Source organism: Euleptes europaea, chromosome 10 (assembly GCF_029931775.1).
Source record: "Euleptes europaea isolate rEulEur1 chromosome 10, rEulEur1.hap1, whole genome shotgun sequence".
In the NCBI taxonomy this organism is placed as follows: Eukaryota; Metazoa; Chordata; class Lepidosauria; order Squamata; family Sphaerodactylidae; genus Euleptes; species Euleptes europaea.
Genome location: NC_079321.1, coordinates 33,407,725 through 33,432,132, shown reverse-complemented (window position 1 = coordinate 33,432,132; position 24,408 = coordinate 33,407,725). Strand labels below are relative to the sequence as shown.

The window sequence follows — 24,408 nt, the reverse complement described above, 5'->3', positions numbered from 1 at the left end:
AATAGGAGCAGGTGGCAAGAATTAACCCCCAGAATGCTTAGAGGGATATCATGCATAGGGGGACTGCTCTGTGGGATAACCAATCAGCATAAGAGCCCGTCCCAAGGGATTCTATTTCATGGTGCTAAACTTCCGTTATGCCTGTGATTTCCCCTGGGACTGTCTGGTAGCTAGCCTCATTCAGGGCTTGAACTGGTGACCCTGGGTACCCTAGTTCTGGCACGTCCATTACACTGTGCCTTTCTCTACCATTCTTCCCACCCTGGTATACATAGTGGGTTTAGCCACCATGGATGTTGTGGGATTTCTAATGCTACATCAGCCGTCGGTCAAGTTGAGTGTGGGGCCAGAGGTCTGCTCCTGAGTGGGTAGATGCTACGCTGGCCCAAAGGGAAGCTTAGAAGTTTTGTCAACATCCTCCTTGGTGGAATGTGAATGCTTGGCTCCTGTTTGTCTCATGGGTACTTTCCCCCAACAAGATAATGAAGAAATGATAAGAACATTTTCTATGAAAGGGTGATCCCCCTTTGCCTGGTAAAGGCTGGAGATCCTGCCCCTTCCCCCAGACCCGAACCCTTGTGCAGAAGAGGTCGTGGGTGTACCAAATGAGCTGCAGGAATGTGGGGGATGTGTCTGCAATGGTCTTGGTTCCCTGTGCATCTGCCCAGCAAAAGAAAACATAGTTGCAGGAAAGGACTCAAAACATTCTCAAATATTCCAAATGATCATCAGGAGAAATATTATTTTCCCACTCTTGTCTAGAATTCTTGTAGTACTCTACTTTCCTAGTTTGTTCATATGTAATAGTGTCAGTGGTCATGATTCAGTGTTTTTCATGTCCAAATGAACTGACTGAAATACCACCAGCAAACTGTAGCTTAGAATACATAAACAAATACTAGAACAACGACTAGTGCAGTGACACTAAAAATTAAATACTAACCATACAGAGTCTGTATTAGATGTTTACAAGTCTCGGATCAAATGGTTCCTAGACATATTTTAACATCCACAACAGAGTAATTTAGCTAAGGAATTAAAATGTTTTGATTATCAATCCTAGCCGAACTAAAATGAACATTACAGATATGAATAGTGTGTACCAGCAGTGTGTTTTTTTCTGTATGTACATGTTCTTTGTAGATGAAAAATTAGGGGGGGTGGCTTTGTTTGTTTTTTACACACCACGGCTTGGATCCCACTGAACATTTCCACATGTGGAAGGATTTCCATCCATACAGCATTACTTTTTCACCTCCCTCCTCTCCCTGCAGCCCAAAATGCTGCTTGCATGGGACAGGGGACACCCAGGAACAGCAGGGGGGCAACTTGGGCTGCAAAGGCAGATGAGAAAGTCATGCTGCCTCCATGGGATCTAACACCATGACATTAACATCAAATCCACTTCTGATAAAAATGACACATCAACTTACAGATATTTTAGATTCTCAAGGTCTTCAAATGCTCCAGTAGGTATTCTTTTGATGTGGTTGTTGTTCAGAAGTCTAGAAAGTAAATGAAAACTGTTACTTACTTTTTCCCCTTAGCACGTTTTCTTAAATTCAACCCAAAACAATAGCTAAACTTATAGGTCAAGCCCCAAAATCAGAATACAGGCAGTTCATCAAAATACATCTAAAATACAAATCTATTTGAATAAATTACTAATTCTCCATTCATTTCTGCAGTGGCAATATAGCAACTCCACCTAAAGAAAGAGGCTACCTACAGTCCTGACTGATTCCAAGCTAGAAAACTCTGGGAAGGGAACAGCAATCAGCATCTAACACAGGGGAAAATTTCAACTATGTAGAGTGAAGTCTAAGAATTCTTCATATAACCTAAGGCAGAAACAGTAACCACTTTGGTTCTTGTGGGTTATCCGGGCTGTGTAACCGTGGTCTTGGTATTTTCTTTCCTGACGTTTCGCGAGCAGCTGTGGCAGGCATCTTCAGAGGAGTAACACTGAAGGACAGTGTCTCTCAGCGTCAAGTATGTAGGAAGAGTAATATAACCTGAGAAATCAGCAGTGGCTGAACATGGACTGACACAAACAGGACACAGGGTCTTATTCCAAGACACTGAAAGACTGGACAATTCTACCAACTATTTTGTCAGATTGCACAGAGAAGCCACTGAAATTCATAAACATCAGCACAACTTTAACAGAAAAGAAGAGTTTAAGAATGAATAAGGCTTGGCTTCCTGTCCTGAAAACCTCCAGACTAACAAAGACTACAGTCCACAATAGCCATGCAGATTAGCTTTGGATTTCACACATTAACAGATCACTTCAGGATACAATGGTTCCATATTAACATACCACACCCTCATTAGCACATTATCTTGATATTTACAGGACAATGATTAGCACATTACCTTTGATACTTTTTGCAGGACAATGATTCAGCTCAACCCAACCCCTTTCTGATTATATTACTCTTCCTACACACTTGACACTGAGAGACACTGTCCTTCAGTGTTATTTCTCTGAAGATGCCTGCCACAGCTGCTGGCGAAACGTCAGGAAAGAAAATACCAAGACCACGGTTACACAGCCCGGATAACCCATAAGAACCAATGAACTCTGACTGTGAAAGCCTTCGACAGTAACCACTTTATTTTATATTGAATTATTAGTTTAAATATTTAGCATTCTATGATACATATTTGAGGAAGGTGCAGGAAGAGGAAAACTTCCTACCACAAATAAGTGCATTTCCAAAACTCCAAATGAGCAACATTCAGAAGCAGATGTGCATTTTTTTTTACAAACATCTCTATAGAACTAAAGAGATGGCATTAAAATTAACTCCAAAGGATTGCCCAATATGTCTTAGTTCAGAAATGGCAAAAACAGATCATGAACCACTGATGGACCATTAGCCAATATCTGGTGGATCAACTGGTATTTGCTGATTGCAAAAACACATTGTACATTCTTAAACAAGAGGAATATTTAAAGCAGATTAGTTATGGCTTCATGTTCAGAGATATGTACATATTATGTTAAGAGACTGTACATATTTAATCATGGGCATTCTTGTGAAAAAGAAAACCAAGCAAGACTGATTTCAATCAGCTCTGTTCTATTAGATTTTGTAAGGAAAATTATAGATAATTATTTAAATCTATGTTTGCCTGCCTTAAACACCAACAAAACATTTTCCACCAAGATAAGACCTATGGTCTTCTGTGTGGGCTATAAAGTACACAATAAGTATCTGTAAAGAAAAGCAACCTTGCTCTTCTTCTGATCACCAAACTTTGGTTCGGGCTGCAGCCTACTATGTCTTGACCAGCTCTCTCACAAACCATTCCTGTGGGAAACCATTTCCATTTCCCATGGAAAGCCACTTCAGTTTGGGGGGAAAGGTGTGGGGTGCCACCTCCACTTCAAAGCACCTCCATTTCAAAGCCTTCCTATTGTAAATCAGCTATCTGTTCTTTTGGTGACAATCCTGTTAGAAGCCTGACATCTCAAAAGCTTGAAGGAGCCCAGATGTTTTGCATTGCTGCAGAGATGCAAATACATCTGTAACTTCAAAAGGCCTAGAGGTGTCATGCCAAATATCTTACAAGTTTATTGCGTCCCCAACATCTCATTGGGCGAAATGGCCATCACCCAATGAGATGGGAGAGATAAATATGGACTCTGTTCTAATCAAAATCATGAAGCTTGGGAAGGGGACATGCTGGCATGTCCCCAAGCGATCATCATCTTTTGGCAACTATGAAGGATTGACACTCTGCGTGTTAGGACCAAAAACCTGGTTCTTGGTAACTATAAAACAACTAAAACCTTGCATTTGTTACTCTCTTGGAAACTTTGCCTATTTTGCCTGAAACTTAAAGAATTACTGTGAAGTTAGAGATTGCTAAGATTTCTTGTTTTTATGCTATCTGCCTCACAAATAATTTCCTTTCTGTAACGAGCACATTTTATTAAATAAACTTATAGACTTTATATTGAAGTCTGAGAAACCTTTTTTGGGTCTCAGGGCTAAATCCAAGTGCCTGAGTGTGTGTGTGTGTGTGTGAAACCACCTACCCTAGTGTTTTGTGGCAATAAGCCTCCCCTAGCAGAAGCTCTACTCTGCAGGGACGGTTTTTGCTTATTTTGACTTTTGGGAAACTGGCTGGGGAAGAGTAGCTCTCAGCTCATCCCTGGAAAGCCAACCTTTTGGAATTGAGAGCTGGTGGCAATATATCTATACTGCGCTCAAAGGGGGAATCCTGGAGCCCAGTAAGGGATTTGGGTTTTCTTAGGAAAACCTTTGGTGACTTTGAACTAAAGAGGAACCGGCCTGCTGGAGAGCAGACCGAGTCTCCTCGACAAGGTAGCAGAGTCTACCCGCATTGTGCTTTAGGGGGAGTCCTGAAGCCCAGTGGGAAGTTTGGCAACTTTTGACCCAAGGAAGAACCAGTTTGCTGGAGAGCAGGCCGGACCTCCTCGACAGTATCAAGCATATAAAGAACTGAGAAACTGAAAACAGGCAGAGCTCTGTGGGCCGCCCTCGTGCAGGCACCCTTTATGCGGGTTTTATGGATCTTAAGGGAGCTTTTGATACCATCCCGAGGGAGAGGCTATGGTTGAAACTATCACATTCTACTATGGATAGGAGGTTACTATGGCTTATTCAGCAATTTCATACTGACCTCACAGCTCAGGTTCGCTGTGGCAACCAAGGAGAACTAACCGAGCCTTTTGAACTGGCCAAGGGAGTTAGACAAGGTTGCCTCCTTGCTCCTCTCTTGTTTAATCTATACCTGAATGATATGGCAACCAATTTCTCAGAGTTTTGCCACCCCCCAAAGCTTGCAAGCCATTCCACCCCGATTCTACTCTATGCTGACGATGCAGTTCTCCTGTCCCGCACAAGAATTGGTTTGAAAAGATCTTTGCAAACTTTTTCTGAGTACTGCTCTAGGGAAGGTCTTAAAATAAACCATCATAAATCTAAGATCATGATCTTCACTAAGAGGAGAAAAATGCCTCTTTTTCGCTGGGTATTAGATGGCTTTGAGGTTGACCAAGTCAAGGAGTTTGTTTACCTTGGCATTCTGTTTTCCCATAACCTAAATTGGAATGCCCATCAAAAAGCAGTGTCCAACAAAATTAAACCTGGGGTTGGTGCTATTGTCAATTTTTTTCACACCAAAGGTGGCAAATATATTCCAGGGGCTGTTCAGGTTTTTAACCTGAAAATTACCCCAATTATCCTCTTTGGTGTTGCCATCTGGATTACAGTCATCAATGAATCTATAGATCGTCCACTGCTTCAGTTCTTACGAAAACTCCTAAATGCCCCTATATGTGTTGCTGGCGTTACTCTTCGTTCCGAGTTTGGCCAAATGTCACTTGAAGCTAGGGCGTGGTTGGCCGCCTTTAAACTCCACCTTAAACTGTGCTTTAGCACTGAGGGGTTCCTAGCTTCTCTGAAGCATGACCCTTTCAAATCCTCATGGCAAAAAATCTTAGATGAGAAACTGGCGTTGCTGGGCGTCTCGCAGGATATGTTATCAGATCTTGGGAAAACTGAAGCTTTTGCCAAAATTAAAAAGCGCATTAAAGAGCTCGATTATAACAGCACTACTTTTCGTGCTCTGTTCATCCCAGTTCTTCGGAATACCCCCTCCACGTGGTCTGCCTGCCTATACATATTATCTGACAACTCCTCGTCTCTGTAGAGCTTTTTGCTTGGCTAGATTGAATGCTAACCCTTCTATGGTAATGCAGGGCAGAATTCTGAATATACCATACTCAGACAGGATCTGCCCTTGCTCTTCTGGCTCTATTGACACATTAGCCCATGCCCTTTTGGAATGCCGCTTTTACGAGGAACTTCGATCGCACTATATTTCCCCCTTTTAATATTCAAATCCAATGCCTCTGTGACTGACATAATGCCTTTTTTACTAAGCGACAGGGACCCCAAGTCTACATTGTCAGTGGCAAGATTTGTTTCAGTCCTTATATGCCTCCAACACTAGATATATGCTGCTCAAGATCAATTGATCAAGGAGCTTCTAAGGGATAAAAGGAAAGGAAAACAGGCAGAACAGGGAAGTTACTTGGAATCAACATTGGATAAATTTTCACCAGCCTTCATTAGAATAACTTTTTGTAAATAACTTATATAGTATGTAAACAAGAAATACTTAAAACAAAAGGCAAAGAATGCTTTTTTTAAGGATGAAATTGAACTTACAGTGTGTTCAGATTTTTAAGACGTCTAAATGCTCCAGGCTGGATTTCTTTAATTCTATTAAACCGCAAATCCCTGTTGGAAGAAAAAGTATATGCATTAGTTCAAACAATTACAATCTTTGTCGAAGGCTTTCACGGTCAGAGTTCATTGGTTCTTGTGGGTTATCCGGGCTGTGTAACCGTGGTCTAGGTATTTTCTTTCCTGACGTTTCGCCAGCAGCTGTGGCAGGCATCTTCAGAGGAGCAACACTGAAGGACAGTGTTACTCCTCTGAAGATGCCTGCCACAGCTGCTGGCGAAACGTCAGGAAAGAAAATACCTAGACCACGGTTACACAGCCCGGATAACCCACAAGAATCAATTACAATCTTTGTTAGTAAAAAAACAGAACTTTGCTATGAACTACAAGACACCTCTTTTTTTTTTTTTTTTAGTTCCAACACAGTGATCTCTGAAGGACTAGGGTTAATCTACGGTGAAAAGTCACAATAGCTTATCTTAAAGTGAAAACAAAATTAAAATGTACCCAAGAATCTAAAAATCAGCCAAGAATTAACCTGAAAACCACTTAATGTTTGTGGTAGTGTAGGCAAATATGACATTATTTTGCCCAGGATCATAATAGTTACTATGATGAACCAGTGCTAAGGTTCATTTAGCCCAGCCAACACTGTTTCTTAGCAATAATCTACATTTGCGGGTGGTGGTGGTGGTGGTATAGTCTTCCTGGGACCATACCACTTCAGAATGGGGACGACTACTCTACAGCACAAACTCTGCACACACAGATAACAATCACAAATATACCACAGGTACAAATTATGTCTTAAGATGAGCACTCTGACTAAAATGCATATTCTAATATGCTTAAAAAGAGTTCTCAAGACATCCTCACTTTTTTCTTATTTTCTCTACCCTCATCTCCCAAATACCTAATACTGTGATCCTAAACAGTTATAGCCTTCTATACCCATTGATATCAATGGATTTAGAAGGATATAACTCTGATTAGGATTGCACTGTAAGTAAACGAACTTACTTCCTGTGAAAGGTGTTTACATATTTAAACTATTTTTAAAAAAATTTCTCAAATCAGAGCTCAGTTAAATGACTCCTTGAAGTCTCTATTTGTGTGCCAATTCAATTTTGGCTGTTAACATTAGATTAACTAATAATGGTCTTGATTACTATTTCTCTACTATACCATCACTATATTGAATAATATGCTACCTGGTCCCTGTGCACTGAAATAATGAAAGCCACACAACATGTTTACATCAAGATAGGGGGCTCTACAAGCTGCTCAGTTATGCATAAAAATACATTTTGTAAATTAATTTTTAAAAATCCAAAAGTCAGCCAGACTAAATATGCTCCAAAAGGGGAATAATAGTGAAAACAATTGAGCATCAGTGAAAGAGAAAAAAATAGGAGGGAGAGAAACCAGCATACTCCAGTCCCTGAGAAATCAGAGAATCCTGGAATTTCCAAATTGCACCTACCAAATAATTCCTCATGCCCCCACCCACCTGTCTTTTATATAAGTAGAAAGAAAATGTTGAGGCCTGCTTTGTAGTAAGCTACTTCTGGTTACCCATCAGACTTTCACTTTATTTGGGTTTAACAGCCCATAAGCCACACCCCAAGAAAATATTTAAGAGCTAACAACAGCAAAGAAAAAAAAATCTGCCACATCAACTATACACATTTTACAAAAGCCACTCAGAAACAATTTTAATTTATGGGTATCAGAAGTGGCTGGATATTTTAACAACCATTTCGCAAGAAAATTTCACTCTGGCAATGGTGTCTTCGGAACAAAACATGCAATAACGAATCAACCATCGACAAGGAGTAATCGCAAAAGTGTTGTTCTGGAGGAATCCCAGCAAGATGCCCCTTTATCTGTGCTGTAGATACCACATTGCAGAATGCAAGCATATATGACCGTCTTAATTTAGGTATCTTCACCATATAAAGGTAGGATAGGAATTCAAATTCAGCTAAGTATTTGATTCCCTGATGGAGAGGGGGAAGCTTCAATTTGGCATCTTGGATTAATAAATTCCAGTCTTGTTTTAAAAGCTTCTTAATAATTAACACTCTTTCCTTCTCTACCAATGAGAAGAACTCAAAGGAGCCACCCGGCTTTATCAATCTGCTTCCTGCTTCACTAGATGGGTATTTGTAGTTTTAAGAATGTCTGATGCAAACCCTTCAGCTGTGTATGCTTTTCAAAGAAATGAAAAAGTGCTATACACAGTGGAGTTCTCTGGGTGTTCGCTGAAATCATGAAGAACAGAAACATGTTGCAATCAAGACAGTGGATCCAGATTTGTGGACTGGTCCAGGTTCAGGCTGATTGTGGGGTGGAAGTTGCTGAAACTATGATGGGATCTTTACAGTTCTATTTGTGAATCCAGATGATAAAGACGCTATTGTACCTTAGGCAGAAAAGAGGCATTTGGAGACAGGAGTTGAGGGATCACTGTTCCAAGTTACATCATTAAAACAAACTAGTATACTGTAGACTATGTTACCCCCAGAAAGGGGCTATTAACATAGAGATGAAAACTCTTCCCACAACTTAAGTGAGGAGGGCAAAGCAGCAGTTATAGCATACTTTGGGAGCCAGGCATTCGGTTATCAGCAGCAGTGATATTATCTATGGCTTGTTAAGTCAATCTTTGTGTGGAATGTTAATGTGTAAAGTCACTATTCCATGAAAGATTCCTCTAGGACTTCAGCAGCTTTCCGCTTTAAACAAAATATATGAATGAACATTTAAACAGCATTTTCCAAATTCAAATGTGAGAAAAACATTAGTACACAATTAATCCTAAAACTGGGGAGAGAAAATTCAAGATGTTCTCTTCTGAGTTAAGCAAATGCCCCTTGCTGAGAAGTTACTAAGTGTATTGGGATATCCCAAAATGGTCTACTCAGATGACCCATGTTATTCAATGGGAAAGGGCCCTTAGGATTGCAGCCTTCAGCATGAATACCCCTACACCCAGGAACCTTTCAGTTAAGGAAACATAATGAAGATGCCTAATACTTTCTGGAATTTACTGTTTTCAGAAATTTATAAAATGTTCAAATTAACACCAAATTAGCATAATTAAACTGCAATTCCATAGGTTAAAAACATAATTCAGATGATAGCTATTAAGTATTTTAGTGACATTTCCAAGTGTAACAGTTTGGGTTAATAATTTATCTGTTTTAAATTTAGTAATAGGGGTTTTTAATTATTTTAAATGGCTGATGGCAAATGCCATGCCAGTGAACAGGTACTGGTCATATGAGATGCGTAGGGTTATTTCATTTCGCCTGTGTCTGAATAGATGCTTGGTCCAGATCTGGGGCTTTACTGCCACCATAACAGCTACAGATCTTTCTCAAATTATTTCTGATCCCAGACACTTAGTAACACTTAGTAACACATATTAGTGCTCTGTTAGAGATGGGGAAAAGATAAACTGAGGATAATGGGTTAGTTTGTGCTAGTTTCGTTGTCATGGATACATCACTACTAGGGTTGCCATTTCCCACTGGGGGTGAGAGATCTCCCCTTCCCTAGGTCCTTCCCACTGCTGGTCAGCTGAGCAGGAGAAAAATGGGGGTGAAATGGGGGGTGATTGCCAGTATCCTGACGTAATGTCATGGTGAACCCCTCCCCCCACCAGTTGCCAGGCTTGTGCTGGCAGCTATAGTCGTTACCATAGTGAGTTATAGGTACAACAACAGCAGCAGAACATTCAGGATGAACGTTATCAAACATTGGTTAGATTTTATAGGCTTTTCTGCGGTGCTGCAAAAATGTATGCAACTGTATCTGCAAAAATTGTCCAGCTGTTTTTCCATGTGAGGCTTTTTACAACTTAGTCTACAACAGAAGTTGAAAGAGACCTTGTTAGATTGTTATGACTCATCTGAAAGGCATTTTGTGAAAAGTATTACTCATGTCTATCCCATTATATGCAAATAGGAAACTGGGTATCCCTTAGGCTTCTCTTTTATCTAGTTTAATTGGATACCTTTCAGCTTGCCCAGCCTGAGGATGTGAACAGGGCCCTTGCAGAAGTGAAGCCTACTACACACAACCCATGGCCCTCTGGACTCGTTGGAGCTACCAGAAAAGGTCTAAACAATTGACTTGAGAAAGGGTATTAATGTCTCTTAAGGGAAAGTAAAGCACCCAATATGCTGAAAGAGGCTATGGGGACACTACTGTTGAAACAGCTCTAGCTTGATCCATCTTGTCTTGACAACTTCTGCCCAGTCTCAAATATTCCCCTTTGGGGTTATGTGTGGTGGCAGTGAGGCTTCACAGAGTCCTAGAAGACAGCAATTACCTAAATCCATTTTTAGTCTGGTTTTAGAGCACAGACTGGGGATGATCCCAGAATGTGTTGCTAGGTGACAATGCTCCACTTTGGGTTTTTTTAATTAACTTTAATAAGATACAACAATAGAGGAAATACAAAAAAGAAAAGAAATTAAGTTACAGTTGAAATCCAAAATTAAACAATGAAATCCAAAATCCAACCATGTCAAAAATTCTTCACTGAAACTTTCAAACTATACAAAAAAAATAGTCATGTATACTCAATTTATTTTGACTTCCCAAGCTTATTCTGGTTGATATTCTTCTGTCTCGATTTTGTCCCACATTTTGTAAATTACTCTATATTAAAACAATTGTAAATGTAAAAAACTGTCATAATAAACCAATATCTAAATAATATTTGTCTTAAGACTCATAAATTTATGTAGTCCAATCATATTTTCATACCATATTTTAATTTGACATAGTCTTGGAATGGCATCCATGTTGACTCATGCTTGTCCAAATCTTTGTCCTCATAAAGAGCAGTCAATCTAGCGGACTCTTTGTAATCTAAAAGTTTAAAGATCCAATCTTCCTTCTTTGGAACCTTGCTGTTCTTCCATTTCTGAGCAACAGTTATTCTTGCTGCTGTTGTAGCATACATGAGAAAGACCATATTGTCAGCATATATTGTTTTATCAATAATATTCAGAAGACAAAGGAATACTCTTTTTAATATTAATTTCTAATATCTTACTTAATTCTTGACTAATCATTGACCAAAACTTTTTGGCTTTTTTACACTCCCACCACATGTGTATATAATTTGCTTCTTTTTTTCTGAATTTCCAGCAGTGCGATGGAATTGTATTATTAAACCTATGTAGTCTTCTTGGCAAATAATGCCACCTATAAAACATTTTATAGTAATTTTCTTTTAAGCTAATACAGGGAGTGAATTTTTGTGTTTGATTCCAGCTTTTTTCCCATTGAGACATATTTATATTTTGCCCTGTATCTTGGGCCCATTTCACCATGGTATCTTTTACTACTTCCTGCTCTGTCGCAAACATAAGAAGAAATTTATAAAATTTCGATAGAAATTTGTCTTTTTCAATTATTTCCTTTTCTAACCATGATTTTTGAGGGTTAATGCCTCTTTTTAAATCTGATTTGAATAATTCCTGAAATTGTCTGTATAAGTACCAATCTTTGCTGAAACAAATTATATCTTCTTTAATTTTTAGGATAATTTATTTATTATGTACATAAAGTATGTCTCTGTATTTCAGATTATATGAGGTGGGATATATATTTAATCTATTTATCCTATCTATAGTATCAGTACAAAGTGGTATTTTATTTTCAAAATTTAATTTATATTTATCCCAAATTTTAAATACCGTATATACTCGAGTATAAGCTGAGTTTTTTAGCCATGATTTTTGGCTTAAAAAACTCACCTCGGCTTATACTCGGGTCAATACGGTAATTCGCCTGCCAGGCCCTCTCCCAGCGTGCTCCCGCCGGCCAGCTGATGGGCGGGCTGCCCCACCTTCTATCCCCCACCCCACCCGATCGCGCCTTCTGCGCGGCGGCAGTGGCGGCTTCTTCCCCACCCCACCCAATCGCGCCTTCTGCGCGGCGGCAGCGGTTTCTTTCCCCCACCTCACCCAATTGCGCCTTTTGCACGATCGCGCCTTCTGCACGATTGTCGAGCCTTCTGCGTGATCGCGCCTTCTGTACGGCGGCGGTTTCATCACCCCCCACTACACCCCACCTTCTGCTGGCCGGTGGCGGTTTCTTCCCCCCACCTCACCCGGGCCAGTCCTCCCACTTGCCAGCTGACCCTGCGGGGCCTCCTGCACATAGGGAGGGGGCCGCCGCCGCCGCCACTGCCTGCCTACGCGCCTGGAGCCCAGTCAGGTAAGCCTGCGGGGGGGAGGGGGTGCATTTCCCCCTTGGCTTATACGCGGGTGCCTAATTTTTCCCCATTTTGGGGGTGAAATTAGGTACCTCGGCTTATACTCGGGTCGGCTTATACCTGAGTATATACGGTAAGCTTTTTCTAATGAAATGTTTTTTTAAAAAAATTGTCAGCCAGAATTTTGTCGTCGAAAAGATATGCATGCCAACCAAACCTTTCCCTTTTCCCTCTAAATTAAGTAGCTTTTTATTTTTTAGAGTAATCCATTCTCTTGCCCATGTCAAACAAGCTGCTTCATAATAAAGATTTAAGTCAGGAAAATTTAAACCTCCTCTAGATTTATCATCAATTAAGTTCAAGTATTTTATTCTTGCTCTCTTATTTCCCCCACTTTATGTTTGTTAACATCTAGCTTAGCACTGGGAGTACAACCACCAGGTAGTAGCTGGAGATTTCCTGCTATTACAACTGATAGAGACCAGTTCACCTGGAGAAAATGGCAGTTTTGGCAATTGGACTCTATGGCATTGAAGTCCCTCCCCTCCCCAAACCCCACCCTCCTCAGGCTCTACCCCAAAAACTTCCTGCCAGTGGCGAAGAGGGATTTAGCAATCCTAGGAAATTGGGTTAATCTTGTGAAAACCCAAGTTTGAAGCAAAGGATATAGCTGGCAGTGGCTGTTACTGGACAATCTGATGGCAGAAGTTGTCACAAACGTCCTCAGTGGGTTGCTTATTGACAGGACAAAACCAGCAGTGATTACTCATGCCTTAGTGATACCAGGCGAGATTACTGTTGGACTTACATAGAGATGCTTTTGAAGAGATTCAGAAATTGCAGTTGGTGCAGAATATGGGCAAGTTTCCAGAAGCCTTTTAATAGGAGCAAGCGGTCAGGGGCCTATTTCACCTATTTTGTTTGATCTATGGCAGTTACTTTATGGGCCATTTTAGTGCTGGCATGGACCCATTAAAAGCCATAAATGGTCTGGGACCAGAGTGCTGTAATAATTGACTTCTACATAAAACCACGCAGACACTGAGGTCATGGTGTCCTTGTCTCCAGCATGATAGGAGTGTGGGTGATTACAAGAACAAGGGCATTCTGGGTAGCAGCGCCATGGCTGTTGAATGTGCCAACAAGGGAAGTATGCACAGCCTCCTCACTTTCAGCCTCAGAGAGAAGTAGACTATAAGTGACATAAATAAAAAAAGTCAGATGGTAGTTAAAAATAACCCCTTTTAAAGGGCTTTTAAAAAACTTTATTTGACTGAATGAAAGATTACACGGGGTGGGGGGGGCACACAAAATTACGACTTGCTATAAATAAGGAGATACAGAAGGCAAGCAAGATAATGAAACACTTTACATCACAGTGTGTTTAAAAAAAATGCTGTAATTCATTCTATGCATAGACCACATTTCCTACAATCATATTGCTCCAAAGATTTAGGACCCCTAATGGTGAATGAAGTCACTGTGTTAATATACTCAAATATACTCAGGTTCTACACTGCAAAGTCAGCTTCTGTGCTTGTCAAATAATTTCTCTAAAAGGACTACCTTCTATACACCCATTCATACTACATATTGTTATAGTACAGAATCTTAGGGCATAACAAAGTGATCGAACAAAAAATAATCACAGTGCATTCCTAAACAGCCACACCCCTTCTAAGCCCGTAGATTTAGAAGAGTGTAACTTAGGATCATATTGTCACTGCTTTGTATACCAAATTTCAATTATTAGCAAAATAAGTAATGCCCTTCAAGTTTATTCACCTGGCCACACTTCTCCCAATGCAAGATTCCCTCTACCACTCCCAACAGCTTACAGTGATATCCATGTGGAAATGTGCCTTGTGAACAGAGGTGCCAAAAAACCCCGAATTACCACTGATCTCTAGACTACAGAGATTAGTTCACCATGGAGAAAATGGCTTCTTTAAAGGGTGGGTTCTACAGCATAACATCCCTGTTGAGCTCCCTTCCCAGGAATTTGCTAACATGGAATTCACAACCCTACCTGTGAACAGTTAACAGATACTCAGTTCTTCCACCAGTCATGTGGCAAACTTGAAAGCTGAGAAAGTCTGAACATACATCGAGCTAAAATGTCTGTTCAGAACATAGTGTGTGGGATGCTTTAGAAGAAGCTGATTTCACAAATGGATAACTTTAGAAGAAGCTGATTTCACAAATGGATAACTTAAGTAATCACATTTTAGTAGGCGGGATAATCATGCAAAGATCACAGACAAAATATACATTCGAAACAACAGGGAAAAATCATAATTATTAATCTACTTAGTTTAGGCACAACCAGGAATTTAAACACAAAATGTAGAAAAACATGTAGTTTTTGGAACAGACAGCTGGAAAGCACCAACATATTTTCCATATAATATCTCCAAAATCTTGGAACTAAGTAAATCAAGGAGCTTATGTTTTCTTTGGACACTCTTTGTTCTTCCATTAAAAAAACTGCCTGGAGGGCAAATTTATCTTTATGCATATATAGGTTTGCCAACCTGCAGGTGGTGGCTAGAGATCTCCCACTATTACAACTGATCTCCAGGCGAGAGCAATCAGTTCACCTGGAGAAAATAAGACGCTTTGAAAGGTGGGCTGTGTGGCATTATACCCTACTGAAGTCCCTCCCCTCCCCAAACCCTGCCTCCTCAGGTTCCATCCCCCCCACACCAATCTCCAGGTATTTCCCAACCAGGAGCTGGCAACCCTATGCATATGCCAAGATTTAGGTATGATATATATTTTCTTCCCTTTGTTTCTGACTTTGTCCTCTTCCTGGGGGGGGGGGTCAATACAAAAGCGATTCTTCACAAATCCGTTATTCGCTTTACTCACGGACATTGCAGATTTTAAAACAACTTGATTGTTTTACAGTTTCATGGTGTATTTTGGAAACAGAGTATCAGGGTTCTCCATTCAAAACACACACCAAAAAAGCTCTCTTTTTAGCACACACACACACACACAAATTAAATATATTCTGTTCAGAACTGTAAATAAGGAAAGGTTACTGAGAAATTTCCAAATGAGCTCTCTTTGATCACTTTCTAATCCACTGTATCTAAACAGTGCTTCAGTCAGAACTTTAAAACACTAGTTTGCAGTATACCATCCAGTGGTGATTGCACATTTGGCAAACATAAGCCTTGCACTTTAAAAAAAATTCTGTGGGGAGAGGGGGATAAGAATTGTGTTCATCCTTAAACTGTGCCTGCCCTGAAATCCAGCAGTTAGATTTTCTTTTATTTAATAATACAAGCATCTTTCATGTTTTGTACAGCTCCTTTTATAAGTTTCACAAGGACAACAAACTAGGCAAGAGACTGCTGTCTTCCTTCCCTTTTTATTGCTTGTCAAATTTCTCCCTGCTTCTACATATGCTCATCTTCTTTCTCCACCCTTCCACAGGCATTAGACCTCTCTTTGTGCAATCTTCAGACTAGATGGAGATATCCCTGAAAGAGCAAAGTTGGTACAGAGATGGTGTTTGAAACAGGGTTGCCAATCCCCAGGTGGTGACTGGAGATAGAGAGATGCCAATGTAAGTATGCAAAAAGGGTGTGCTGAGATCTCTCCCAGCATGCCCTACAGAGGAAGCTGGAGTGTTGGTTATGTTAAGACAGCATAGTAGAGCTAGACTAGACTGGCCAGCATATCACGTGGCTGCTGAATGAATAATGGTTGCCCACTATTGCTTCCATCTATTACAAGTCTGTGTGTCAGTTTCACGACTTTTTTTATTTGCCAGAGTTGTTTTCTGTCATCCTCTCCCCGCCCCCGCATTGGGATTTGTTCTGCTGTGATTCTCCAGTTTGACATTACTTCTGTGGGGCTTGCACTGCCACAGTGGTACTGGATTCTATTATTTAAGTCGTTTGTGCTCTCCCTCTCCTGGAATGAGAACAATCCATGGCTTTTTCTACCTGATATATGCCCCAGTTATTTCTGTTTACAATGTACCTGTCCCATATAAAGCATGGTCCCTATTTTTTTGCATTTTTTGGCTTTGTCAATGCACTGTTAAAGTTTTATCAGTAGTAAGTTAGGAGTTCTTTGGGATTCACCTTACTACCCGACAAAAATCTGAATCATCTTGACCCAAGTGTACATGCACATGCAAGACCACTAAAGCACAATCCAGTTCAAGGCTGCCATTTTGATACACTGCACCTGCTGTTGGAACATGGTTCTCAGACTACAGTTTACAAGAATATGATACAACCGTATTCCTGAAACAAACCAGACCAAGTGTCTGTTCAGTGTCTGGATGGGAGACACTGTTGTCAGACAATTATGTTTTTTCAACCAGTTCAACCAGCTTATACAAGTTTTACTGAATAAAGGAATCAGATATCACTGGACCATCCCTGCAGGACTGGAAATTTTTCTCCCGACAGGAAGAAAAACAGTTAAAAATCAACAACAAGCAGATAGCTTACTGAAAGATTTACAAGCAGAAGGTGAAAAGAAAGACTCTCGATCATCAAGCCCTACAAAGAAAGACACACCAGACCGCCAAAGAAAAGATCCAGAAAGAGGAGAATCATCTAAATCAAGTGAGGCATCAGCGTCAGCGTATTAAAAGTTGAGATGGAAAACTACAATCAATCTCTCTGAATGTAAATGGACTTAATTCCCCTATAAAAAGAAACAAAATATTTTATCAATTGATTAAACAAAGAGCGGATATAATTTGTATACAGGAAACACATATCAAACAAACTTATGAACATCTATTAAAAAACAAAAAATTAGGACATGCAGTTGTTGCTTCAGCTAAGGAGAAAAAGAAAGGCGTTCTTATTTATGTAAGGAATCCCTGTCTTCAAATAATAAATGAGATCAAAGACCCAGACGGAAGATACCTTCTAGTCAAGCTGCAATTGCCGGAAGGTAAAATTTTGATGCTGATGTGTATCTATGCACCCAGCAATGGAAGACAAAACATTTTTGAAAAAATATTTCAAATTATTTTAGAAGAACAAGAAGGGGAAATAATTATGGTCGGAGATATGAATGCATTATTAAACCCGAAGAATGACAGATCAAAGAATCACAAGGGAGGCCAATTGCCAAAATTAGTAAAACAAAACATGGACTTTCTGCAAATTCAAGATGCATGGAGATCAAAAAATAATTCAAAGAAAGGATATACATTTTATTCACAGAGACATAATTCTTATTCACGAATTGATATGTGTTGGATTTCTAATACACTACTGAAGAATCTAGAAACTGTGGAAGTGTTGCCAAAACCTTAGACTTCCTTGGTGGTCTCCCATCCAAGTACTAACCAGGGCTGACCCTGCATAACTTCCAAGATCTGATGATATCAGGCTAGTCTGGGTCATCCAGGTCAGGGCACCTCATCCCTACCCTGCTGATGATTTTACTCTTGCTGTTGCATTGTTGCTGTTGAATAGTCTGTCGCCCATTGATTTAAAAACCGAGTTGGTATGTATTCTTTTGGTTAAAATGTAGTAGAAAAAACATAATTGTCTTTTTTTTTTGGTGGGATGTCATTTAACAATTTTTGTAGCTGTAGAGCTAGTTCTTCTTCAAAACATTTATAATATATATTATAAATATAATAAATTTCATATATATATTATATATATATATATATATATATATATATATATATATATATATATATATATATATATATATATATATATATATATATTCCTTTTACATCTACGTCCAGTACCATGCTAATCTCAGGCAATTCAACCAGATATGTAAATGAACTGAATCAATCATGGTTTATTTCCAACTACTAAAGATATTAATTCCACATATTCTATTTGGCTCACATGAAATCATACAGTTAGAGCCAAACTAATTTTTCCTCTAAGGAATTTTCATCAGTAGCACAGAACATACCCGCCTCCACCACCCCCAGCCCACTGATTTTCCCATTGCCTCCAATGGGGCTGTGCCACCCAAAAAGGTGGTGCAGAACTGCTTTCCTGGAGCGAAAGGGGTAAGGAAGCTGCCGAATGGCAGCTCCTCCCCCAGGAATGCCCCGCGAACACCCCACCCCCACCCCAGTGCGGGCTTTCCCTTCTAGGAAAGCACTGCCGGCATGGCTGCACTGGTGGCAGGGACCAGCGGCGCCCAGTTGCCAGCATGTTTGCCCCATGCTGGGATATTCTATGATAAAGTGGCACCTACGCCGGCGAGGGGTCACACCGGCTCCTAAGGAGCTTCGCCCCCCCACTTCAGGAATGGGCTCTTAAGTCTGGTTTACTTCTAACATAACTGTGATCATCATTTTATCACACACACTATCCTCCCACTAACTACATTCCTGCTTTTTATAATTCTTTCAGATCATTGTGTTTCTGGAATATACCAGTTATAAAACTCCTAAGTACTACAAAGAGCAATAAAAGTCTCAGTTTATAAAAACATAGGATAAATACTATGAGATGAATTAATTTATCCTCTTTCTTTTCTCTCAAAACTAACTATAAAAGGCTTCCTAGCAGACTTTGAAAAGCTTCCTACTCTGGTTTGAATCAAGGGTTTACTTTGTCCAATTCAAACCATGCTTTAACCATGCTTACTGGGCAGAATTCATAAACCAACATAAGAACTGAAACCACAAATCCCCTATTGTGTTTTCTGTTTGCACTGGTCCAGTAATTTATTCTGTCCCTACCCCATTTACAGTTTTCTTTTATCCTTTCAATATTTATCAGGAGACAGACAGCTGACCAGAAAATACAGTTTAGCCATCAGCAGAGACCCCTGCCAGCCATGATATGGTTAGGTTTTCTTCCTTTCCTAACATTACAGGCTTATAGTTAGGGTTTCCAACCTCCAGGTGGGGCCTGGCGATCTCTCAGACAGCATCCATCTCTAAACAAATCTCTGGAAGGACATCTTAATGGAGTATCCAGATCAATTTATCCAACTTTAAACAGCTGCATAGATCACCATCTTCAGAGAATGCACTATACCTTCCATCATTCCATTTTAGCAATTAGTCTATGTTCCTCACAGGTTAGTTTTGATTTTCCCCCCAAATGCTTATAAATCAACAATGACTAAAAATAGCTATTTTTATTCAGCCTCTTACATGGCTACATGGCCCAGTGCAGACATAATGCCAGCCAATCTTCTTGACATGCTTAGGAGATCAGAAGAATTTTTTTTTTTACTATTTTACCCTCAATCTCCCCCTCCCAACAGATGTGCAAATTTATCCCTCCTTCCATTATTGGAGCAAAATATCTTGCCGCATTACTATGTACTAAACATAAGAAAGTCCTGCTGGATCAAACCAGTGGTCTATCTTATCCACCATTCTGTTTTTCACAGTAGCCAACTAGTTACCCTGGAAGGTGAACAAACCGGGGACGGAAGCCTTCCCCTGATGTTTCCTCCTAGCACAGGTATTCACAAATGTACTTCCTCTGGACAGAAATGTATTTCCTCTGGACTTTAGTCTTGATTAGTAACCACTGATGAACTTATCCTCTAAAAACAAGCCTAACTCCTTTCAAAGTCATCAATGCTATTGACCATCACTATAAACAATGGCAACAAATTCCACCATTTAATTAAACACCAAGAATGATGCAGGGCAAATTTTCCCCCACATGTTCATAAATCGTTTTTCTATAGTGGTCAGGTAGTGTTGTGCTACAGTCAATCATATTAGGAAGGCTAAATGTGGGATATGAAGCATAGACAAACCCAAGTGCTGGTACATAGTCTATTTGCCTTTTGCTAACATTATTTAAATAACATCAGCAAAAATTAGATTAATTTAAATTTGAATCACAAAATATTCCTGAATATATTCCATGAAAACCTGCATCACTGCTCATTACTTCCCTTTTGTTTTTCCTAAACCTATTGCTCACCAATGTCTCAGGTGACCCCAAAATCTAGTATTACTGAAGAGGGAGAAACAGTTATCCCTGTCCACTTTCTCTACCCCTTCCATAATTTCTCTACCCCTTCAAACTACATGCATAAATCTATCAGCTCCAAACCATGGTTTGCAATAATTCTTAGAAAAGGGTACTATGGTTAGCACCAACATCAGTGGATAAGTAACATTTAAACAAAGATCACACACATGCCTGAGAAGAATGGTTAGTTAGGAGTAAGGGAAAGAGCGTGTGAGCTGATGGTGTGCTTCTAGTCAACTAACAAAGGTTAGGCAATTGTGGTGCATTATGCCTGTACAGGCTACAAGATATCAAACAGTACTTTCCTTGCATCTTCTCTTATTTGGAACATTGAAGAAGTACATCTTTGCTTCCATCTTGTTTCACTTATCTCACTGCCTTAGCAAATAATATACTATCCAGTTTCGATTTTGTGCAGTTCACGTTTTTCAGTACTGTGAAGGATCTGGTTAATTTAACAATAGCAGTCTTGCTCAGACACAACTTCAACACTATGCAGATAACAAATGGTGAAAAAGAACAGTCAATTCCAGACCAAAAAAACAAAACAAAAAACAAGAAAACTAGGAGAGGGAAAGAATTTGTCATTCATGTTACCAGATAATTCTTTAGGGTTTCCTTTCTTGTTATGAAAACAGGACACAGGTGCAAACAAATAAATGTAGACTACACATAAAACAGCATGAGTTTGGTGGTGTATTGGAGAATAATGCCTGCCAATATTTCAAACGCCTGTAAAACACTGCAGACGTTTGCCAGAACTGCCTTTGGAGCCCATTCTCAGTCCTCCTCTGCCTGTAACTATGCATCTTTGGCCTCTTCCCCAGCTCTTCAAACTCACATTGGGAGGTTTCACTTTTTGTACTTTTGGCAGGAGTTTCAATAGGCAACGGCAAAGATTTTCAATGCCTCTTCATCCTCAACTCCTTCCCCTTCTTGCAATATATTCAGGAAAGATCAGAGGTTCACTGGGCAGACAGGGAGAAGGTTTAGTAAAAACTGAAGCTATCACTGTTTGGTTTGTTGTAGCTCCACCCAGGGACAGTTGGGCAATCAGATCACATTATAGAAATGAAACATCACCATGGTGGCCTGCCCACTTTTATTACACTGTGCTGCCAGAGAAGCTAATCCCATTGAATTCAAGTGCTGAAATTGTTATAGGCAGCCCATATGGGACATGCTTTTGATAACTCTCCCCTTAAGCTTCTATTTTACCACAGACCTTTTTTAAAATTTCAAGTAGGCTTTTAAATAGTCTTTGTCTGTGGCTAGTAAAAAAGGCTTCCCTGAGACCAGCAAGGGAAGTTTTTGTAAGCTTTAAAGAGTATAGGTTCTCTCCCCCCCCCCTTTGAAGCTATGTGTTTTTCAAAAAGGACTATGTTGGCAAATAAAGCATTTTGTAGGGGAGTGGGTTTCGTGAACTTATTCACATGGCTGCTATTAAGAGTGCCAAATACCTTACTAAAAGTATGCTTCCCTTCACTGTTGATTATACCAAGACAATCAAGGGAAGTTTAAAAAACTGAATAAAAAAAGATGTCATTGACATGCCTACAACTATGACCCATTCAGGGAGGTGCTGCCATCAGAGGGTGAAAGAGATGTTGCTTACATGGCCCACCCAATCCTCCACGAGGAGCTTCGGATCAAACCGCAAACTGCTTAGGCAGGTGAAGGTAGGGAAATACCTGTTATACCAACTCCTTCCTTACTCATCAACTGGATCCAACCCAAATGGTGAGGAATATCACTCAGCACACCCCTTTATATTAGGGTTGCCAGGTCCCTCTTCGCCACCAGCGGGAGGTTTTTGGGGCGGAGCCTGAGGAGAGTGGGGCATGGGGAGGGGAGGGACTTCAATGCCATAGAGTCCAATTGCCAAAGCAGCCATTTTGTGATGGAGGGTGTTATCAAAATTGCTCCTTGGATGGGGAATTAGCTTGAGCAATCGGTAACTATGTATTTATATAGCGAAATCGCCCTTTGTCTACAAGGGTTGTTTCCCGTGACTCCCAAATAAAGACAGAGCAAAGATTTCCAGATTAAAAAGGTGTTTATGTATATTCATTCATTCAATGTTGTAAATACATACATACAAGAAACTAGGAATGAAAACAAAGGAGGTAAGCTAGAGACGTTGAGGGAGTTATTAATTAGGGGATACTTTACCAATCTCTAGAAGTGGAGATGTTCCAAAATCCGTGGCATAGAAGTACGGAGACAGAATACAGCGGGGCGGGGGAGGGAGGGGTGTATCAGAGACTTGAGCCTAGTCAAGTCACCGAAAGGGAGGGGGGAGTTTCGTGGAGACAGGGCAGAGTGAAGGGAAAGATCTGCCCTGAGCCTTGTTGGGTAGGGCAAAATATACCCTTCTCTGGGGCGGGGGAGTGAGATTCTCCAGATGGCTCCTTCCTAAAACAAAAAAGGGATCAAAGACTTGGGTAAAGTGACAATTTGCAATCTAAGCTAGCATCAATGATTTACACACATCCTGGGGATGGTCGGATTCGGATCTTCTCACGTTTGACAGAATCTCCGGAGGTTGTAAATCTTCACATTCCAGGGAGGCGGCAGGGGAATCCTTTAATGTAGCTAGCTGAGGATGTTTTCCCACAGGATACAACAGGATACAGGAGGGAGGGGAATGAGCATCAGGAGGAGGCGACGTGATGCTTTCGCCTTGCAATAATGGCTTCTACAGGATCAAGAGACAATCAGGAATCATGGCTTCTCTTTTGCAGGTTCTGCAGAGGCGATCCGGTCTCTTTGTCCAGGAACAGCCTGTTGTTGCAATGGAGCACTAGCCCAGGGCAACGGGCTGATGGTGCTTTAGACAGTACATAGAGTTTCTGATGTGGTTGCCACAACCAGGGCTGGAGGGTCAGGCAATGCAACGTTTCAAACAGCTCAGGGAGTCTCTGGTGTGGGTGCCATGACCAGGGCTGGAGCTTTAGGTAATGCATATTGTAACAAGGGCTTATTGTCATGCTCTGCCTGCAGGCTTCAAGGAAATGTCGGACTCACCATTGTCGGAAGCAGGATGCTGAACTAGTGGGCCAGATTTGGCAGGCTTCTTAATGTTTGCCAACAGTGAGGTAGATGTGCTTTAGGACTTCTTAGCCAGATGATGGTGAAAATATCCTGCCCTGTCTGATCATAGGTAAGTTGGAGGGGGCATATAATACGAATAGGGTTGCCAACCTCCAGGTACTGGTAAAGAATATTGCAGCCACTATGGCTAAACTTCTATCTCCTAAAAATGTCCTAAATCACAGCTTTGGTTGGTTATTAAACCAATCAAAGCTGTGATTTAGGGCATTTTCAGGAGATAGTTTAGCCATAGTAGCTGCAATATTCTTTACCAATACCACATTGGCAGCTCAAGTGTATAATTGTTTTGACTAAACCTCCAGGAACTAGCTGGAGATTTCCTGCTGTTACAACTGATCTCCAGCCGATAGAGATCAGTTCACCTGAAGAAAATTCTATTATATACATCTATCCCCTTCCAATCAACTTTTCCCCCTAACTATAAAATGTCAGATATTTTAATATTTCCACATAGCAAAGGTAATGATTTTAATTTTTGCATTTTCCAGTTTGACATCTTTTTATAAAAGAAAGGAATGATCAGTATTGTACATAATTTTCCAATTGCAGAGACATTACAAATTAACGAAAGCATTATGATAGCAATCCTTTAGTTTCAATCCCTTTTTCAATAAAACTGAGGATGGAGTTCTCCCTCTTCATTGCTAGTGCTCATAAACTGGCTATTTTCACTGAGCTGTTGACCAAAGCCCCAAGTCTTCTTTCCTGGACAGCCACAGCCAGTTCAAATCCCAACCATGTACTTGTGAAGTCTAGCGTTTTGGCCCCAATGAACATCCCTGTGCAGAACAGAAAGGAACAGCTAGTTCCTGCGTAGGAGTGTTTTAAAAAAAAAAATCTCGACAACGATCACAGATCTATT

At 40.3% G+C, this 24,408-nt stretch overlaps 1 protein-coding gene across 3 annotated transcripts in view; it reads right to left on the bottom strand.

Moving 5' to 3' along the window:
* Positions 1 to 24,408, bottom strand: part of PXDN (peroxidasin) — a 100,741-nt gene that overhangs the window by 62,463 nt on the left and 13,870 nt on the right. For all 3 annotated transcript variants that reach the window (XM_056856563.1, XM_056856562.1, XM_056856565.1), the window contains exons 2-3: positions 6,213 to 6,284; positions 1,434 to 1,505 (exon numbers count right to left, since the gene is read on the bottom strand). In XM_056856563.1, the coding sequence (XP_056712541.1) occupies positions 1,434 to 1,505; positions 6,213 to 6,284 (144 nt within the window). The remainder of the gene's footprint in view (positions 1 to 1,433; positions 1,506 to 6,212; positions 6,285 to 24,408) is intronic.